The 20,526-nt window shown below is 37.2% G+C and overlaps 1 protein-coding gene across 2 annotated transcripts in view; it reads left to right on the top strand.

The window, feature by feature from the left end:
* The first annotated feature begins 4,727 nt into the window (after positions 1-4,727).
* LOC149775168 (heat shock 70 kDa protein 12A-like) overlaps positions 4,728-20,526 on the top strand; it is a 30,462-nt gene continuing 14,663 nt past the window's right edge. Inside the window, exons 1-3 of one of the 2 annotated variants that reach the window (XM_089943374.1) lie at positions 4,728-4,948; positions 14,938-15,272; positions 19,530-19,751. In XM_089943374.1, coding sequence (XP_089799500.1) covers positions 14,970-15,272; positions 19,530-19,751 — 525 coding nt within the window. In that variant the 5' untranslated portion in view covers positions 4,728-4,948; positions 14,938-14,969. The remainder of the gene's footprint in view (positions 4,949-14,937; positions 15,273-19,529; positions 19,752-20,526) is intronic. The other variant, XM_089943375.1, reaches the window with a different exon arrangement.

Raw genomic sequence — 20,526 nt, 5'->3', positions numbered from 1 at the left:
TGTTCATGCTAGTTAATGCTGCTGTGTGTACCGTGATTCCTCCGTCGCAATAGTGAGGTGCGCGTCGTTTATTTTAATGACGATGATTTCAGGTTGTTCCCAGCTATTATACACCGCTCCAGTGGCCTAAGTGGTTAGAGCGTCCTCCTCAAATAATAATAATAATAATGAGAACTTTGTATAGCGCCTAATCTTTAGAAGCTCAAAGCGCTTTACAACTTTAGACAACACCTATAAGATAAAAAACATATAATGAAATGATTACAAAAACAAACACCATGAAATTAGAAAACATTTTTAAAAAACCATGCTGAGAATATTTGATCTTGCAGTCGAAATAAGTGAGTTCTGAGAGCCCTCTTGAATGTGATTACTGTGTCTTTGTGTCTAAGTTCAGTGGGCAATTCATTCCACATTGCTGGGCCCTGGTATGCAAAAGAACGCTGTCCATGTGACTTTGTTTTCATAGTGGGAATAATGAGTATACGATTGTCGTAAGTATCTTGCTGGTGTGTACACATGGGTGAGGTCAGATAGGTATGTTGGACTAGAGTCCGACAGTAAAACGTAGCACAGAGAACAAATTTTGTGTTTGATTCTGGATCGAATGGATAGCCAGTGTAGGGTACAGAGCAGCGGTGAGGTGTGCTCTTATCGTGGTACACTAAGTATGATCCGAGCAGCTGTGTTTTGAACTTTTTGAAGTTTCTGGAGTAGATATTGAGATGAACCAGACAGAATCAGTGTAGGGTACAGAGCAGCGGTGAGGTGTGCTCTGATCGTGCTACTCTAAGTATGATCCGAGCAGCTGTGTTTTGAACTTTTTGAAGTTTCTGGAGTAGATATTGAGATGATCCAGACAGAATTGAATTACAATAGTCCAGTCTTGAAAGTACTAATGAATACACAAGTGTTTTAGTGGCATCAACTGAAAGATATTTGCGAATTGAGCTGATGCGTCTCAGCTCAAGACTTGCAGCCTTGCATATGTTCATGACATGTTGGTGCAATGTGAGAGTACTGTCCAGAGTAACACCTAGATTTCGTACTGATTGTGTGAATTTAATGTTGGTGTTGCTGATATTTATTGTTTTAGGTAAAGGATGTGAATGAGAAAGTCTTTGTGTTGTGATCAGAATGGCCTCAGTTTTATCATCATTCATCTGCAGCTTGTTACATGTCATCCATGATTTCACATCAGAAATGCACCTCTCTACACCTTGAATGGTAGCATCAACTTCAGTTGGTTGTCTAGATTTGTATATTTGAGCGTTGTCAGCGTACAATTGGTGAGACACTGGATGATGATCTATGACACTTGAGAGCGGCTGAGTGTATAGAATGAAGAGAACAGGTCCAAGAACAGACCCCTGTGGAACACCACAACATAGATTAACTGGGATGGAGTGTATTCCATTTGCAGACACAATTTGTGTCCTGTTGACCAAGTAGGACTTGAACCACAGTAAGGCTGTATCATGAATGCCAAATACATGCTGCAGACGGTGAAGGAATATAGCATGGTATATTGTGTCAAATGCTGCAGACAAATCAAGGAGGGTGAGGACTGTAATCTTTCCGCTACCCAAAGCAGAAAGAATGTCATTAACTACTTTTAGAAGAGCAGTTTCAGTACTGTGGCAAAGGAGATATGCAGATTATACATGGATAAAAAGACTGTTTGAATTCAGTTGAGATACAAGCTGGAATAGAACAACCTTTTCTAAGATTTTGTATATGAATGGGAGAGTAGAAACTGGGCGGTAGTTCTTTAAATCGTTATGGTCGAGTGTTGGTTTCTTAAGCAGAGGCTTTACAATGGCAGTTTTGAAAAATGATGGGTATTCCCCGCATGAGAGAGATGTATTAATAACATCAGCTAGTAATGGTTGCCGCTGAAATTCTGTATCCAAACTGTATGGTGACAAAGAGTCAACTGATATTGTGTTGTCAAGATTATCTCTAATGGTTTGTACTTTGTCACGGAAGAAATTTGCAAACAGGTCCGGAAGGTCGACTAGAGAGAAGGTAGTTGGAAGTAGTGTACATTTGTTCCTTGACATTAGCTTGTTAGTAATCTCGAAGAGCTCTTTGCAGCTAAAACTTTCCATGATCTTAGTACTATAGTGGGCTGATTTCTCTGTATCAAGTTGTTGTACCAATAGTCCTTTGTTGAATCACAGTAATATAATTCCAAGTTTGAATTCACTATAATCCCAATGAATGTCTTTGTCCAAGAATCTTATTTTGTTGTGAACAATCTGTATTTCCAATGAAAAATAGCTTGAATAATTTGAAGAAATAAATTCCAGCCCAAAATGAACTACTGGATACAACAATGATACATTTGATTCTGCTAGATCTTAAAGCAAGAATGAACAGCTTTTGCAGTAACAAGATTTTATAGTACGCTACTTGACCTCATGTCAAAAATAATGTTAGTTATAATTAGAAGGTCTGTTACTAAAATTATAATATAGAACCTGCACTATGTCAGGGACGTTGGGGGAATCCCAATAACCTAGACCTAGACCTAAATAAACGTGTTTACTCTATTAATAATAATCCTAATATTATATCCATGCACAAAGAATATCTTAGCTATATGTTACGTGTTTACAGAGTTTGAAAAAATCAATAATTCAGATTAAGCAGAAAATAAACTTGATTTTGGACAAGGTTGAGTCCAACATACAATGTTACATTACAGTAGCATACAACGAAATGAGAGAAAAAATGCAAATTAAATATATATAACATTATATATGGTAAGAAGATCCTTTAATAACGTAGAACTGTAAGTTAGGGTGTTTTCACCTCTGCTGAATGCATTCTTAATTAGGAATTTACCCAGACAGTATTTGTAACGAAAAACGAGTTCAGCCTGTTTAACTGCACATTTCTAAATGAAATAGGTAATCAACTCTACAGTATGGTATGGTGTGTTGTCACATAAGTGTCTGCTCACATAAACTTATGCCTTAAATAAATTTCACAGCTAATAAAGAATTTACTGATAACTCTTTTGGTTACTATTGGAGGACACATTAATTAATACTCTCTTTAAATATGTCCCATAGCTATGTGAGTGACACATAAAGTAATAAGTAAAAATGTGTCACTATTTTTATTAAAAAATGTTTTTTCTTAGCAGTATATCTTTGTTCATTTACATATAAATTTATATTTAGTTTCATTGGTGAGTATTCAGAATAATAGTTCATGCACACAGCATTTATTCCAGAAATGGATCAAGGGAAGCCAAATAGTGTTAAATAATATGGTCATTTACGAAAACACAATGTCGCCAATAACCTTATATGTATCTTGTTCATTTAGGAAATTGAAACACATATTAGCATGAGCACTCATGCCATGGATATATTCATTCATTTCTGCAATAGAGGTTCACTTTCCCAACATTATTTTCTTCAAATCTGTTGTTGCAGAGTCAGACCACAGCATGGTTTTCCATAGAATCATTGCCCGCCAAAACAACAATGTCCACTTTTCAAAGCAATGTTATTTTACTTGACAAGGAAATTTTAGCAAGCCATGCTGTAGTCTGACTCAGTAATAACTGAATTAAAGTTTCTAATGCTTTAAAAGGGAATATTTGTTGTATAATTAATAAATCATGACCCAGACACCTGTCATCATTATCAGCCTCCCTGTCTTGGGTCTTCCATACTGAGATTTGAATTCCTGGAATCATCATTGAATTTATTATTGGACATTTTAGTCTCCAGTTTTTCACCCCTGTACTTTGGAAATAAATGCAGCAGTGTGTTTGCTGAAGATTTCATCCTGTTTTCAGTTTTATTCAATGATCCTGGATTATATTCTCTTGATTTGGTGTTTATGCTAATCAAAATTAGTAAGACATTTCTGTTAGCCAATAAAACTGAGTGTTGCATGCTTCTTTGGCAATGAGCACTGTGTATTTAACGCTTTGTTCAGTTTAAAATCAACAGTAAATGCAGCCTTGGAAATACTGGTGATCTGGGGCAAGCATAACAATAATAGATCAGACGAAAGGCATCAAATTTTGATATTTTTGTTTGTTAGCTTCTCCCTAATCTAACTCATAAGGATGTGTAATAGTCAATTGAAAGGATGATTTATCAGCATTAAAATGTCGGCCCTCGTTATTCGTTCAGAACTGTCAGAAAAAAAAGAATCCATCATGATGCTTCAGTCTAAGATAGAAATCTTCCATTCTCATATCAAAATGTTTGCGTCAGACGCTCAGCACAGTCTCGTGTCTACTACAAAATTCTGATCCAGGGTGGAATTTTCCTATTCTACAACGATGCATATGACGGATTCTAAGAATCCTTAAAATTTTACGAGAAGCCCTGAGTAGCCGAATAGTCTAAGGCGCTACAGATCACTCACACAGAAGCTCGAACAAGGTAGGTATAGCTTCTCCTTGTGTCGCTTGTTCTTCCTGACGTTCCTCGGGTTCTTCTCCACCAAATATACTGGCCGCCATGTATAGCCCATCATGTTCTGAAAATGGCGTTAAACCCAACATAGTCATATTACGCTTTTCGATTCTTTTCACGATATAATTAAAAAGCAAAGCATGTAATCTAATATGGATTTCGCAAAGCAGTGCAAAGTTTAACTGAGTACGAATTGCCATGCACTATCTCGACTTCATTATGTTTTACTTTGGCTCTCTAGTCATTCGTACTTTGTAAACAGCATGCTCTAACTAGGTCATACCTGGCCGGGGAATCCACCTAGAAGTTTTGTGAAGTAGTGATTTTCCATACATAAACAGAAACGTGCTTCGTTTAGTTACAACTGTTTACGGTCTTTGGACTTGAGCCAATATAGCGTGTGTTGTTATTTACACAGGCCATGATGAACTGTTAAAATGGTCATTACATTCAATTCACCTGCATAGTCAGAAAGTATGAAATCAATTCTCCAGGTGACGGTAAGCAAGTGCATTTTAAATTTACATTTTCTATATGGCGGTTCTCATCAAATGCTTTGTATTGGGGACAGGGTTATAGATCAACCGAAATTATGCAATACACTATGTGTTTTATTTTCGGGGGAAGCGCTGTGGATAAGTTGGCAAAACATCGGACTCGTTACCTAATGGTCGATACCCGCCCAGGTCAGTACAGGTAGGCTGACTCGGTGAGTACTCGGAAAAGTTTCTATTGCTTTGGCATATTAGATAAAGCAGGGGTGCACAACCTTTTTCGTCCTAGGACCAGACTGGATTTTCTAAGAACACTCGAGGGCCTCAAACACCAGTTTCTTTAATATAATTACTGTTCACAAACCATAATTCTGTGTTGGTTTAATTTGCCCTGAGGGCCGGACAGAACACGTTCGTGGGCCGGGGGTTGTTCACCCCTGATATTTAGTAAGGTGCTACAGTGACATTCAAGACAAGCCAACTTATTTTCGAGTGTACCCACAAGTTTCGCACGCGTCCTAACACGGCACACCAAGATTAATGTAAAATATAATGATATCGTAATCTAATACGGTCATAATGATTTTTGTTTGCTTGTTGTGGGGTTTAACGCCATTTTTCAGCACAAGATAGGCTATACATGGCGGCCAGTATTAAGGGTGGAGGAAGAACCCGGGAAACCACCGGAAAGAACCACCGACCCACGAGAAGCTACTGGCAAGCTTTCTCACATACCCACATAGGCCGAACCCGAGACTCGAACCCACGCAGACAGAGGTGATGGGTCATAATGAAATTTAATCCGAAAAACTGGGCAGAACCCGAATTTTCGTTGTTTATTTGTGTAATAGTTGCGTGCAAAGGCGTTTTCATTTGTGGCGTCATAATCTTTGTCAAACGCCATTCACTCACATTTAAAAAGACAGGAAAAGTCTAGCATCAGACAACATGGTAGCATTAGTGGTCGACGTTAAATTGGTTTTAACGGAAATAAATTATATCACTGTATTCAGGGAGCAATAAAACGATGGGGAATACATTCGTTCACAGCAATAATTTGAACTTCTTTTTGGTGGGGTTGGGGTATAGACAGCACTTTTGACACGCTGAGCTGAGTGCCTTTCCCAAGAACACAGGCAACCGACCAGTGCTGATCTAGGCAGATATCAAACCAGTGATATTGTGATATTACGAGTCCGACGCTCAACTAACTGACCTACCGCGTATTCCCTTCTCACAAACTAAATAAAGAAAAATTTAGAAGTATTGTTTTTAAATAAGAAAGTTTGGACTAGTTCGGGCTGATTTTCCAAGCACATAGGAGCGGGCATTTTGGTCAGGTGTGTTCTTAGATCATGCACGATTTCTATAACTACAACATGTAAAGAAAGTTCAGCCACAGTACATGAAAGTAGCATAGAGGTATGCACACATTCAGATCACACACACATCTCAATTGCATCAGCATAAATTTGAGTCTCGACTCAGCCCAGGTGAGTACAGCTTGCTAGTAGCTTCCCATGGGTCGATGGTTCTTCCTGAGTTCTTCTCATCCAAATATACTGGCCGCCATGTATAGTCTGTCATGTGCTGAAAAATAGAGAAAAACTGCTATAAGGTTATTCATTTATGTATTTATTTTTAATTTTTAAAGAATGATAACCCCTTTCATCTCGTCTTAATATTTTTCATTTATTTTTGGCAATGTTGTACATGAAGTGCGCAAATAATAAGGCTTAGATATCTTCTCGTTTGTACAGAAGGTCGATTTGCACAGTCACGTGTTTCATTTTCTTTGGTACTTTTAGAACTAGAGAAGTAGGCTTCGGTCAAAAATTGATAATATGTTACCAGTCTCAAACAAACACGTCGTACAATTCAATAATTTAAACTATGAACTGTTCTCATTAGTTAACATTTTCTGACTTAATTATATAAAACGAAAAAGAGATTCAATGGCACGATAATCTGTTCCTAAATACATTAATCTTCTGCACCATTAATGCATATTAATACGCAATATTATCAAATGTATTGCTGCCATTTTAAACAAAATTGTCATTACGTGCTTTCCCTACAGTTAGGGTGCAAGGAAAGATTGTATGCACAAATTTAATGCCGTGTTCATTGGCATTTATTTTAAAATATCATAAATATTAAAATACACAAATCAAGTCAAAAATGTCCGTATTTTGGGATAGTTTTATCAATACAAAGCATAAGAATATTATTCACCTAACAAGAAAAGTCAATGGCAGTTCATAGCAAAATTAGTTTATGCACCCCAATCCCAAATTTATACCAAATTTCATGTCCGAAGGTCATTTTTGCCAGATGCTCATAGTGCAAACACAAACCCTTTTGATAGGTGATAATTATGCAAAAATATGTATATTACACAGGTTGAATCAACTGAAAATAGTTGCCTCGTATAAATTTCAAGAACAAGACAAGTCCGAAACACATAATTCACAAATATATCTATGTCTTTAATTAGTAAACAATAATAGCTGTAAAAGTCACACCAACTATGGAAGGTGTACATGCCTGACATCAATTTCAAGAACAAGACAAGTCCGAAACACATAATTCACAAATATATATATGTCTTTAATTAGTAAACAATAATAGCTGTAAAGGTCACACCAGCTATGGAAGGTGTACATGCCTGACATCAATTTCAAGAACAAGACAAGCCAGAAACACATAATTCACAAATATATCTATGTCTTTAATTAGTAAACAATAATAGCTGTAAAAGTCACACCATAGCCTTAAGTTTAGTAATTTGACAGTGGCCAATTTACGAAACTATCCCCTGCCACATTACCATGCGCTTACTTGTTAGTATCATGTACTTGTATGATAGTTATCATGTACATACGGAGTGGTTATAATGTACGTACGTGTAACTATTACGTATGTACTTGATTATTGTTCAGTATGTACGTGATAGTAAATATGTACGTACGTGATTATAACACATACCTTTGTATTAGCTCTTAATTACGTTCGTGATAGCAGTACGTACGTACATGTTATTACTAAATAAATGATCATTAAGTAAGTGCGTGTCAGTAACATGTATAAGTACATCATCACACGTAAATACTTGATAGTAACAAGGTCCTACATGACAGTAATATGTACGCCCGTGTTGTTCCTAATCTGATGACCCAGTTTCCAGCATGGAACTTTTCAGAGGTAATATATGTCCCGCCCACACAGGACACGCAGTGCCTGCTACCTGAACTGTCTTTCGGAAAGGCATCAAAAATTTGAGGTTACTTATCTCAGCGGACATTAAAGCTACCAATGTGAAGTTTGTATGTAAGAGTAGGTTGCGACCGGGACATTGGATGCCAACTTGAATGGCCTAGTTTACAAACTGGGCGTACGTAACGATAACGACGAATTATGGTCATTAGTGCAAAGGTTTTCCTTACATTTGACTGCTCCATGGCTCCTTGAGAAATACTTATATATGATGTTATCACGCGTTCCTTGTCAAAAACACACAGGCATACAATATAGAGATCATCTTGGCTTCAACCGTATTCCTTTATCCGCCACACGAAATCCGCCATTTTGACTTTGAGATTGATATTTGACATTTTAGGTACCATCTATAAGTCATGACCTTATCTGAACTTTGAGTCTCGAATTTTAGTTTACGATCATTAGAGAATGTTAAATAAAAATTAAGACCAAGACTGAGTCTAAGAATTTTCATTCAAAAGATCGTTAAATAAGTCGTTTACGCATGCGTAAACATGCAGTATATTGTCCACATGGTAAAAGCTTAATTGACACGGGTGTGTTTGCATTTTCTAGAAATTAAAAAACTCACACGCAAATGACGTAATATCGTTATTTTCTCTGCAAATTTTGGAATGCAAGAAACATTGGAATCTGATGAAATGCCAGACTAAATATCATAGATTCTGTATTATTTGCTTATCATTCAACGGTGTGGGCAGGAAATATCATAATGCAGTGTTTCATATCGGTAGTTGCGTTTCTATTTCCAACAATTGTTCCTAAGAAAATAATGCTTATCATACTCATTGAAATGGTCTGATCAATGTAAACCCCGCCCCGCGCCGCCCTTCCCTTCCCCTCTCCTTCACTCCACTCTCGGTGTTGGGTAATATCAGGATCTGTATTCATACACGAAAAATCCCTTTTCTAGGTTCCATGTTCTTTCATGTTTGACGTCTTCAGGTATTGATGGATAGGTCAAGACTCGACCAGTTTTAGCATTTGCTCATTTTCTCATGTCATTAATGATTTTGTTCCTGAGATTATAATCGTAAGACTGTACTACGAAAAATCTAGCTAATCATGCAGCTTCCTTCACCCGAGTGGCCGTGTGGTCTAAAGCGCTCTCCGTTACGGATCACTGCCATCTCACCTCTGTCTGCGTCGGTTCGAGTCTCGGATTCAGCCAATGTGGGTATGTGAGAAAGCTTGCCAGTAGCTTCTCGTGGGTCAGTGGTTCTTTCCGTGGTTTTCCCGGGTTCTTCCTCCACCCTTAATACTGGCCGCCATGTATAGCTTATCGTGTGCTGAAAATGGCGTTAAACCCAACAACAACAACAAAATCCTTCACCCGTCATTGTAGCTGTTTTTATCTGTTGTGCCCGTATGTCCATTTTCCAGAACCCTAACCAGGATATGGGGATGACTTTTCATAGGTTGGCCAAACAGTCGTGTTTTCTCATCTCTTTTTATCCACAGGATGAAATTGGATTAAGCTTCGTGGGCCATCATGGTTTGTAATAACAACATCCTGGTTTTTGGACATTTCTTTTCAACTTTGTTATACCTTCTTTTGTCTTTGGAAGCCATTTCTTAGTTTATTCTTTTCATGTTATGTTTAGCTGTATTTTATAGCTGAAGGTTGCTTTACATTCTGCAGATATTTCTTAGTGTTCGTCGTCGCTCGATTTTTGTCAGCTGTAGATGGCATGTACATAGTGTTTTTGGTCAGTCTCTTTTCTCTTATATAGCTTAATCCGATTTACTTGGATTAACGTTTTCAGTCGATGCAGGGTGTTTGTGTTTTCTTCTTTACAGATTTTATTGTGTAAGGCCATTCAATCAACAAACGAAGTTTACTCCCCTTACTCATCTCTGGTGGCTTTTCGCGTGTTACGGACCAAAAGGTCGTCATCAACGTTGAAAGTCTCTTCCTTCGCATTGGCGTTATAATATTTTGTTCTGGTTTTTTTTTTTTTTTTTTTTTGCAAGCTTAATATCATCAGCTGCCTCGTCTCAATTGCATGACAAATTAATGTGGGAAACATCTATTCCTCGAGGTCTCATCTGCTGAATATGTTTCCGTTCTTGAAGGAATATCCAGCTCCATAAACAGTCGTGTTTTTCTGCAATACACTAGGAAAACTAGAGTTTTATTGGTGGATGTGTGTTCCGCCGTTCAGTATGCAACCAGCATGCATGTTTTTCCACCCGTTTGGGGATGATAAGGTGAAGCAATTCCAAGTTTGGGAGAAAAAGTTTAGTTCAGGTCAAACTCTAGGCTGTTGTCTGTAATGAACACTTCAGAGGTACCATGGTCAGACAAAAACTAATCAAAACATTAAAAACGTTTTCGGCTGTTTTGTTGGCAATTCCTTCAGCTTCCACCTGTTTTGTGAAGTATTTTGTGAAGGTCACAACATATCTGTTGCCTTTAACAAACAGAGAATAACAATATCATATATTCTAGACGAGTTTCAGTGAATGCTCATGACGTAAAATCTGAGGTGTGTCAAAGAGAGAATAATACGCCTCTTACTTCACAATGCTTCAGCGCAGATTAGACCGTTATATATGACGGATGAGGCCGAAGTAGGTGTGAATTGCTCACCTGTGTGTGACGATCCTGTATATTGAATTGGCATATTTTGACAGGCAGATTACCTTGTCTTGGTATATAACAAATATATCACCTGTGTGTGACGATCCTGTATACATGTATTGAATTGGCATATTTTGACAGGCAGATTACCTTGTCTTGGTATATAACAAATATATGGGTCTTGTATCTCTCAGAATGTTAGCTCGTGCAAAATGAATTATAATATCTCACCTGATCACACATGTCCAATAGTTAGAATGACAACCAGTACTAATTAAGTTCCTGTCTAATTTATTGCCATGAACGAGGCTTTAAATAGAGTGAAGGTACAATTACAGATCCGACATGAAGTGTCTGTTCCATGTGGCCATAAGACGCATGATCCCCATGTTCCCTTACCGAAAATGTGTTAAATTTAACCCATTTAAAAGTAAATTCAACCTAAATCTCGGTTTTGGACACACTTGTTAAGTTAATCCATCCACATTTAAAGTGATTCGTATGGTCATGCTGGGCATCACACTTTACACGAATGTTGTCTTTAAAAAAATTTAAAATAAAAGCTTACAATGGACAAAGATAACCCATTTAGTTTCCAGAAAATCAATTCCCAAGCATATGTGGACTAGGCAGTATAAACACGATTTCAGCTTCATAGATAGATGATTTCGTTGTTCATATTAAGTCATTTAATGACAAAGTTATTCTCATTCTGTTTGTCAAAAGAGATCCATGCCTATTTGACGAAATGGCGTTGATGTGATTACTGATAGGCACAGTGGTTGCTTATCCTTCCTCTACGATCCCTTTAGTTGACATCGCACTCTTCCTCAAACTTTGAAACTTCATTGTTTGACTTAATCCATAAATATCTGCCCCTTATCTTCTTTCATCTAAAACTAATTCATCTATCTGTTTCTCTGAATAAACAGAAGTCATGAGTGGCCATTTTCATAACAGACAGGGTCGTGGATCCAAATGGGGTTCTGGGTTTAGGTTGGGAAGCAACTTTTGTACGGTGGCATATTTTGTGACTTTGAATAATGCCTCCAAATCTATTAACCTGCATTAAGGTTATCACCACACCACCCAGACTCCTTAGGGACTTGAACAAAGTTTCCATTACTTCTATATTCTCCAGTTTTACGACAAAATATTTTGTAAACTTTTGGAACAACCCCGTACCTTTTCATTTCTTGGGACACCATGTGCAAACTATAGAAATCTGTTTTCCAAAGTTTCTGGATTCCTCGCTTAATCTATCGCTTCAAAGTATCTCACTCTTAGATCGTGTTAAGTACTCTCAAAGTAGAGTAGGTTGCGCTTCAAAATTTCACACTGAAAGCTTTTTCCTGTCTGACTTTCTGTGTGGCTATGTGTCTATCTTTATTTCTTCATTATTTCTTATATATTCTTTTTCATAATGGTTTAGTTGTTCAAGATGTGTTGTCCGATCGAATCAACTGATATGAAATATGGAAATAAAAACTTGTTCTATTTTTAATAACTTTATAATGACGATAAAGGTTCACAAATGGTAGCTTCATTAAGTGCAAAAAGAGATGGGAACGTAAAAGAGAGGAAAGTGTTCTACTTCGGTTAAGCAAGAGACTGTGGACTCCAAGTTTTATTTTCAAGAAAGCGTAACAGTTCCACGAGTTCTCCGATTTTATAACTACGCCAAGTCGAAACATCGCTCGAATCGTTCCGTCCCCCGCTCATCTTCATGAAATGTTTAAGTGACAACTCGATTAAAACCAAACTATCCCCGTGTCTGTTAGAAGATTTCGATTGACATCCCGATTGGCCTAAGTCACCCATTTGATGTTCCCAACAGAAGGATACGGAAGTAGATCAAAGTTGTCGATGTTTGTAATGTTTGCAAACTTCTGTCATCAACTTAGATACATAATGTAAACGATCAAAGATGCGAAGGCTGAATCGAAACATTAATTTGCTCCAAATGTAAGAACGTTTTACCCTATGTGCGACTTACAGTAGCGTGTAGCCTTTGTTCTTCCGTTTGAAGCTAAAACCTATAAATGACAGGAACAGCTTGAAAGCAACTGTAACATGTTGCATGTCAAACTCGTGGTAGAATTATCTAATAATAAAGCTAGAAAACTTCATTTATCAAGCATCTAAGACACAGTTTTGATGGTTTCATTCATCAGTTTGCTTCAAAAACTAGTCAGTTACAAGGTAAGGTCACCGTATAAATTGTTTCTGAAGGAGTTATTATAACGATGTCTGCCATTGTCTGCGTCTTACGTGTTAAAGAACTACTTAATTGTGCACGATTTGTTGTCGAATGTGTGCTTTAACCTATGTGCGATTTATAGTAAATGTGTGCTTTATACATCTAGTCCCGTGCATTTTAGGTCATAGACCAGAATAATTTGTGAGATGATCTGTTTTCAGTTGTCCAGTGTCTACCGTCCGTCTTCCGTCCGTCCATTAGCACACGTTTGTTATTGCTACTCCCAAACACCTTGGAACAAACACATTTATCCCCAGGTGTAGTTAGTCCTAAATGAAAGTGGTACCGATCCGACGTACAATATGGCCACCACGACAGCTACCTTAAAAATTTCGTTATCACTACTCCTCCTGCACTGATTTTCTTATCAAGATGGAGTTTCGCGAAAAGACTTCCTATATAGTAAAGCTGGTTCAAAATAAAAATGGTACCGATCTGATATTAAATCTGGCCATGGCGACCATTTTAAAATCTTGTCGTAGTTATATTTGAAGAGAATGTTATAATGACGTTGGGATTTCACTAGAAAACTTCTTATGATGTCCAGCAGCCTTCTTGAAAACCTTGTTATTGCTGGTCCTCCTGAAAGGAAAGTTATATCTTGAAAATATTGTTATCTCTACTCCACTCCAAATGGACGGCTGTATACTCCACTCCAAATGGACGGCTATATAAACGGTTTTTTTTATCTCAATAGACATTTTCCCATACCTAGTTGGTTCAGTACTAAAATGGTGCATGTTGTATGTCCAGTGTTAGTCTGGTACAAAAATGGTGCCTGTTGTATGTCCAGTGTTAGTCTGGTACTAAAATGGTGCCTGTTGTATGTCCAATGTTAGTCCAGTACTTAAATGGTGCCTGTTGTATGTCCAGTGTTAGTCTGGTGCAAAAATGGTGCCTGTTGTATGTCCAGTGTTAGTCCAGTACTAAAATGGTGCCTGTTGTATGTCCAGTGTTAGTCTGGTACTAAAATGGTGCCTGTTGTAAGTCCAATGTTAGTCTGGTACTAAAATGGTGCCTGTTGTATGTCCAATGTTAGTCCAGTACTTAAATGGCGCCTGTTGTATGTCCAGTGTTAGTCTGGTACTAAAATGGTGCCTGTTGTATGTCCAGTGTTAGTCTGGTACTAAAATGGTGCCTGTTGTATGTCCAGTGTTAGTCCAGTACTTAAATGGTGCCTGTTTTATGTCCAATATTAACCCAGTACTATAATGGTGTCTGTTGTATGTCCAATATGGCAGCCATGACAACAGTCTTTAAAATCGTATTGTCACCTCTCCCTTTAAATGGATGATCATTGTGACGTGGTATTTTCACCAAAAGTCTACTTTGTCCTAAATGAAAATAGTGCCAAGTTGACATGCCTGATGTTTACAACAGTAGGTAATTTGAAAATATTGTTATCGCAGAAGAATATCAGAGATGACTGGAACACTCGATGGTAAAAAGGAAGAAATGGTCTTATCTTTAATTCCTAGAAATTCTTGTAGCACAGTAGAGCGTCGGTTCCTGCGAGGGACTCTAGTTAGTGCTAGTGATTTTAAATTTGATTAGTGTTCTCCTATCCTCTCTACGAGATGGCAAAACAGAACAAAAATATTAAAAATATATGAAATTTCCCCATCGACCAGCACTCCGAAAATGTATAGTTGTTATTCTTCCATTCTTTATGTTACTATTTTTGTTCCCCAATAATTTAATTAGTTTCCTACAATGAAGTTTCTGATCGTCAACAGTGAATATACCCATGCGTTAGATAATTATGGCCATGATTTCTTCACAGTGAAATATAATTTTAACAAAACAGGATAAAACAGTAATTGCCGGCAATTTGAATAAAATATTTTATCTACATTCACCTCTTCTTCACAGAGCTCTACGAGATCTACCCATCAAAATCTGCCATGACTGACGAATTCAATTTTGTCATAGCACTGGACATTGGATCCCGCTATTCGGGATACGCTTGTCAGAATGCGGATACATTTAGGAGCAATCCGAGTAACGTCTGGATTAACACACAGTGGGGTCAACCCATGGAAGTCTGTAAGACATCTACCGCTGTTCTAATTTCATCAGACTGGGTCGCATCTTCGTTTGGACACAAAGCAGAGCTGACCTTTTATCGAGAATATGACAAGGACAGGGAAAATGCAAAGCGAGACTGGTTCTTTTTCAAAGATTTCAAGATGGCATTGTACACAAAAGTGGGTTTTGTAAAGAGTAGATACTGAATAGACTTTTTTTTATAGTTCATTTCTAAGAAGTAAAGGTAAACTAATGTACTGCCCCCAGCGTCGGCGTTCGCGTCCGCACAGTTAAATGCATATGCATATGTTCACCCTCATTGAATGACAACCGTTATCTCTTCCTATGTCCTTTGCAATAGTTTGGAGTGGGTTTCATGGCGCCTACCCCATGGGGAGGTGGCTACATTTTTACAAACGCGTATATTAGTTGAACATTCTTGGTTACGTTTTTGCATTTAGCTCGGGGAGGGGGTTAGACTTTATACCTGGAATCGAGAAACATGGTGACGTATGCATCTTGGTGAATATTACATCCATATTACAAATGAAGGTTATTGTGACCTATATTTCACGCTTCACCGACTCTGATAAAACTTTGTTTTAAGTTTATTTCTCATGCTGTTTTTCATCATCCTAGATGATTGTATGCATCCCCAATGGTCCCATACCCTTATAACAAAAGAATGTCACTTTAAACTCCATTTCACAATTTTCTCGCTTAGATTAAGTTTTTATTTGTTTTTGTTTAGAGCCATATAGATCAGATTATAGAAGAGAAGTGTGAAATATGGGTCACAGGGACCTACTTTTGTGATGAAGGTGTAGTGATCATCCATGTTAATACTGCACAATTAAAACTAAATAAGGTCACAGTGACTGACATTTTATGTTTGCTATCATGAGCTTAAGTATTTCCATACTGATTCGTCCATGATAAACCTATATACACCCCTGCTTTCAGAGAAGGCCCTTCTGACCAGTGTAGTTGAAAATATAAATTGATATGAGATTCAATGACAAACTTTCCATATTAATAACTATGAATTGTATCTTGTGAGATGTTAACACTCAGTGAGTTAGGCCAAAGAAAAAGAAAGTATATGCCTTTCCGGTCGGCCGACCATCCCTGTTTTCCGGCCGACCATCCCTGTTTTCCGATACCAACCCTAGCACTCCCCACCCCCACCCCCGTTAAAAAAATAAAATAAAATAAAAAGATTTGAAATTTTGTTACCAATTCAAAAATTTATTTATGTACCTAACTGAGCCGGGTTTTCCCAGTACTTGAAGCGCTTAGTATATTAATAATCATTATATATACTAACTATTAGTATATATATATATATATATATATATATATATATATATATATATATATATATATATATATATATATATATATATATATATATATATCATGTTTAACAAAATTTAACAAATATCTACCTTCCGTAATTTTAAAGTTAGTGCAGTAGGATATACACATTTTTGGTTAATAACTGTGTATTGTATATTTGAATGCAATAGGAATTAGGTATGTGGATTGCATGCTGGATGTTTTTCATATGAGACCTTACCCATTTAATAGTTCATCAAGGTAATTACTGATGCATGAACTACGCACTGCTGATTCTCAGTCCAAGTTTACTCAAAGCCTTTGACCTTCACCCACTAATATATGGGTTCTAGTGATCGACTTAGATAATAGCTTTTCAGGCAGGTTATAAGAAAATTATTTTGTGGAAAAGAAAAAAATACAAAACGATAATCTGTTTTTTATCAACTTGTTAACTCTGCCTTCATATGGTTGAAAAGAATTTACTTTTTTATTCTTTTGTGTCTTTTCTGCCTGGACAGAACCGTGCAAACATGTAGGTAGGTAGATAGGCGTATGGGGTAGGCATTTAAATGTGATTTCACAATATGTTTGCAAAAACTGATTGTATCATACCAATTAAAAGTTCAAATTTTAATTGTAAATTGTTAAAAATTAAAACGTAAAGATCCGATATTCCAACAAAAAATCTTTATTTAGAAATGGGGCCAGGATCACTTTGGTCTGAATTTATTTCAGCATGATAATATTTACAGTAGATACTGCAGACTCGCGAAAGGTGTGGTTAAATGCATTATGTATATTAACATAGCTTTATAATGCGATCAATAAAAAAAAAACAGTATTTGACAGTAGAAATGTATAGTCATGTATGTGCTGTTACGATTGACAGGTTAATTACGTCCATGTCAGATCTTCATGCTTTTTAATATATATTCCACCATCATACCCATACGACCCTCGATGCCCCCACCTACATCCCCACTTTTAATATATCATCATTCCCATACGAACCCTCGATGCCTACCTACATCCCCACTTCTGAATCGTAACCTAAAAACGAATTATAACGCTCTAAACACTTAGAATATATTGTATGTCAGTGACGTAATTGCTGTTTTAAAAACTAAAGACGCTTACCGTTTCTGTAAAAAATATTTTGCGCGTGAAGAAGCATATTGTAAATGCGAAACTGGTTGCACCGTTGTTTTATGTGTGTGTCTTTGTGTGTGTGTGTGTGTGTGTGTGTGTGTGTGTGATTTGGATTTTTAACGTAGCTTTATAAAAAATTCAGTCATATCGCTACGATATTTGCACTGTGGCAGTTTATAGTGATGTCTAGCACTGGGGCATCATGCCGCAGACATGTAGCATGATGTCCCACCCAGTCACATTATCCTGACACCAGGCCGACCAGTCCTAACAATAACTTCTTAATGCTAAGCGCCAAGCGAGGCAGCTGTTAGTATCATTTTTGTAAGTCTTGGGTATAACTCGGCCGGGAATCGAACCCACGACCTCCCGCATCCGAGGCGGACGCTCTAACCACTAGGCCACCGGAGCGGTTCTGTTGTTTTTTATTTCCATTGTATGTATGTATGTGTGTGTGTGTGTGTGTGTGTGTGTGTGAATGTATGTACCGTAAATTAGCGAATATAACATTATAATACTCGTCCAAGTATAACACGCACTCGTGTATTACCATTGTATGTATGTATGTGTGTGTGTGCGTGTGTGAATGTATATACCGTAAATTAGCGAATATAACATTATAATACTCGTCCAAGCATAACACGCACTCGTGTATTACCCGCAAGTTTTTCTATTGTGTATATAAGAAAAACCACAGATTACCCGCAAACGTATATCACCCTCAGGTTTTCGTAAAGAATAAAAAGCCACCAAAATCTGTGTTGGTTCTTTTCATTATAAACATAGTATAAAATACTAGGGTGTCGACAGTCATCCTTTCTGTCTACCATTGAACCACTGAGCTGTATCGAACATTCCAATATGACGCCACGTGCTGTCTTTGTTAAATGCAGGACCAGTCATCTTCCAGTAAGTATTCGCCAGATGGCATAAACTTCGCACCTTCTGATTTTACAATAAACAATAGTAACACCGGCTACTGTTCTCAATGGATTCCGGAAATAGTCGACTTGTCTACGGTAGCTCTGAATCCGACTGCAGTGAAACAGTTTAAGATCTTAGTAAACACAATATCATTGCCGCTTTTAATTAATTACTCAGTTATTAAATTGAAGATGCTGATATTGTTATGTTGATCTTATCTTTAAACTTCAAAAACTTTAGCTGAAATGTTAAACATAACTATATAATGAACATTAAAATAGGAACCGAATCTTTTAAAATATTACTACAACGTGGGAATACGAGTAAACATCAAATTGCATGATAGGCGGACCGCTCCGATGGCCGAGTGGTTTGAGCGTCCGCTTCGGATGCGGGAGGTCGTGGCTTCAGTCCTCGGTCGAGTCAAACCAAAGACTTGCAAAATGGTACTAACAGCTGCCTCGCTTGTCTCTCAGCATTAAGAGGTTAGTGTTAGGACTAGTCGGCCTGGTGTCAGGATAATGTGACTGGGTGGGACATCATGCTACATGTCTGCGGCATGATGCCCCAGTGCTAGACATCACTATAAACTGTCATCCTGCAGACATCATAGCGATATGACTGAAAAATTGTTAATGCTATGTTAAAAATCAAAATCACACACACACACGCACGCACACACGCATGACACGCGGACATAATATATCCCACAGGGGTCATACGTGGTAGGCAAAAACTTGATAACCCGCTTGCTATATTCGCTAATTTACGATGTAAATATAATGATTCACAAAACCATTATTGTTTTAGGTAGATGGATCGATGAGGGGGTGGGTGGATGGATATATTGATGCATTTATAACAAAATATATTAGTGTGTTATAATTTAGTCATAGAAAGTCTCTCTAAAATTGTATTTAACATTTATTGTGGATTATATGCATTAGAAAGCTTATTGTGAGTTATATATTTTCGAAAGCTTACTGTTGATAATGTTTTCACAAGCTTTCGTATTTTTTCAGAATTTTCGTGATAGCATATCTGAATACACAGAGGATTACTTTTCAAGGAAAAAGCCAATCGTTGAAGTGATGTCTAAGCTTATAGAGCTCTTGAAAAATGACTGTATTCAAAGATATGAAAGAATTGAAAAAATCAACCTGGATCGTGTACGCTGGATTATCACCGTACCAGCAATTTGGACTGAGCATGCCAAAAACATTATGAGAAGGGCTGCAGAAATGGTGAGATTTAAAAAAAATAATCAATCTGTCTTTACATTCTTTTATTTTTTACGATTTGCACTATTATACTTGTTATGAAGTCTTTGTCGCATTAGCCAGTTATTGTACATTTTTGCTCAATAAAATGAATCGGATGCCACAATCAAAAGCAACGATATTATTTTATTAGTTACTTAAGTATTTTAATCAAATCGATATATACTACTGCTATGAATCGATCCATAGATCTGTCTATCGGTTGATCATTCAATCGATTATTATCTTTTTCTCAGTAGTTAAGTAGTTGCCATTATATATTCCAGCCTTGTTTTGTCTTTTATGGATTCCGTAAACGAGAACACTAAAACGAAAATTTAAAATAACTATTAGACCACTTATATTATTCTGCCTCAAATAAAATCTTAACTCAGATTTATTGGACCAACCAGATGAGAGAGTTTCATTTGAGTTTAAGTTTCCCTTTGGGGCACTAGTAAAGGTTAATTTAATATTTGGCATTGTGTTGCTACGATAAATGTAAACGATAAAATGCGGCAATTGTTGTATTGAAAACCCAACGAGTTGAAACTAGTTGAAAGATTGTAGTATCAATAGCCCATTTCATGCAGACTTCGATGAACTTCGTAATTTGCTCGGAATTTTGATCACGTGGCGGGTGGTCAGCTGACCGTAATAGCCACTCGATAGGTGGTGGGCAAAATATGGTTAACGCTTTCAACATCAGCATCAACTTCTGTAACTACTTCAACATCGTTTATCGAGTTGAAAATGCATA

Source organism: Sinohyriopsis cumingii, chromosome 19, assembly GCF_028554795.1.
Source record: "Sinohyriopsis cumingii isolate HCF-2022 chromosome 19, ASM2855479v2, whole genome shotgun sequence".
Taxonomy (NCBI): domain Eukaryota; kingdom Metazoa; phylum Mollusca; class Bivalvia; order Unionida; family Unionidae; genus Sinohyriopsis; species Sinohyriopsis cumingii.
Note: the sequence above shows the minus strand (reverse complement) of the source record. Positions and strands in the feature narration are given on the sequence as shown.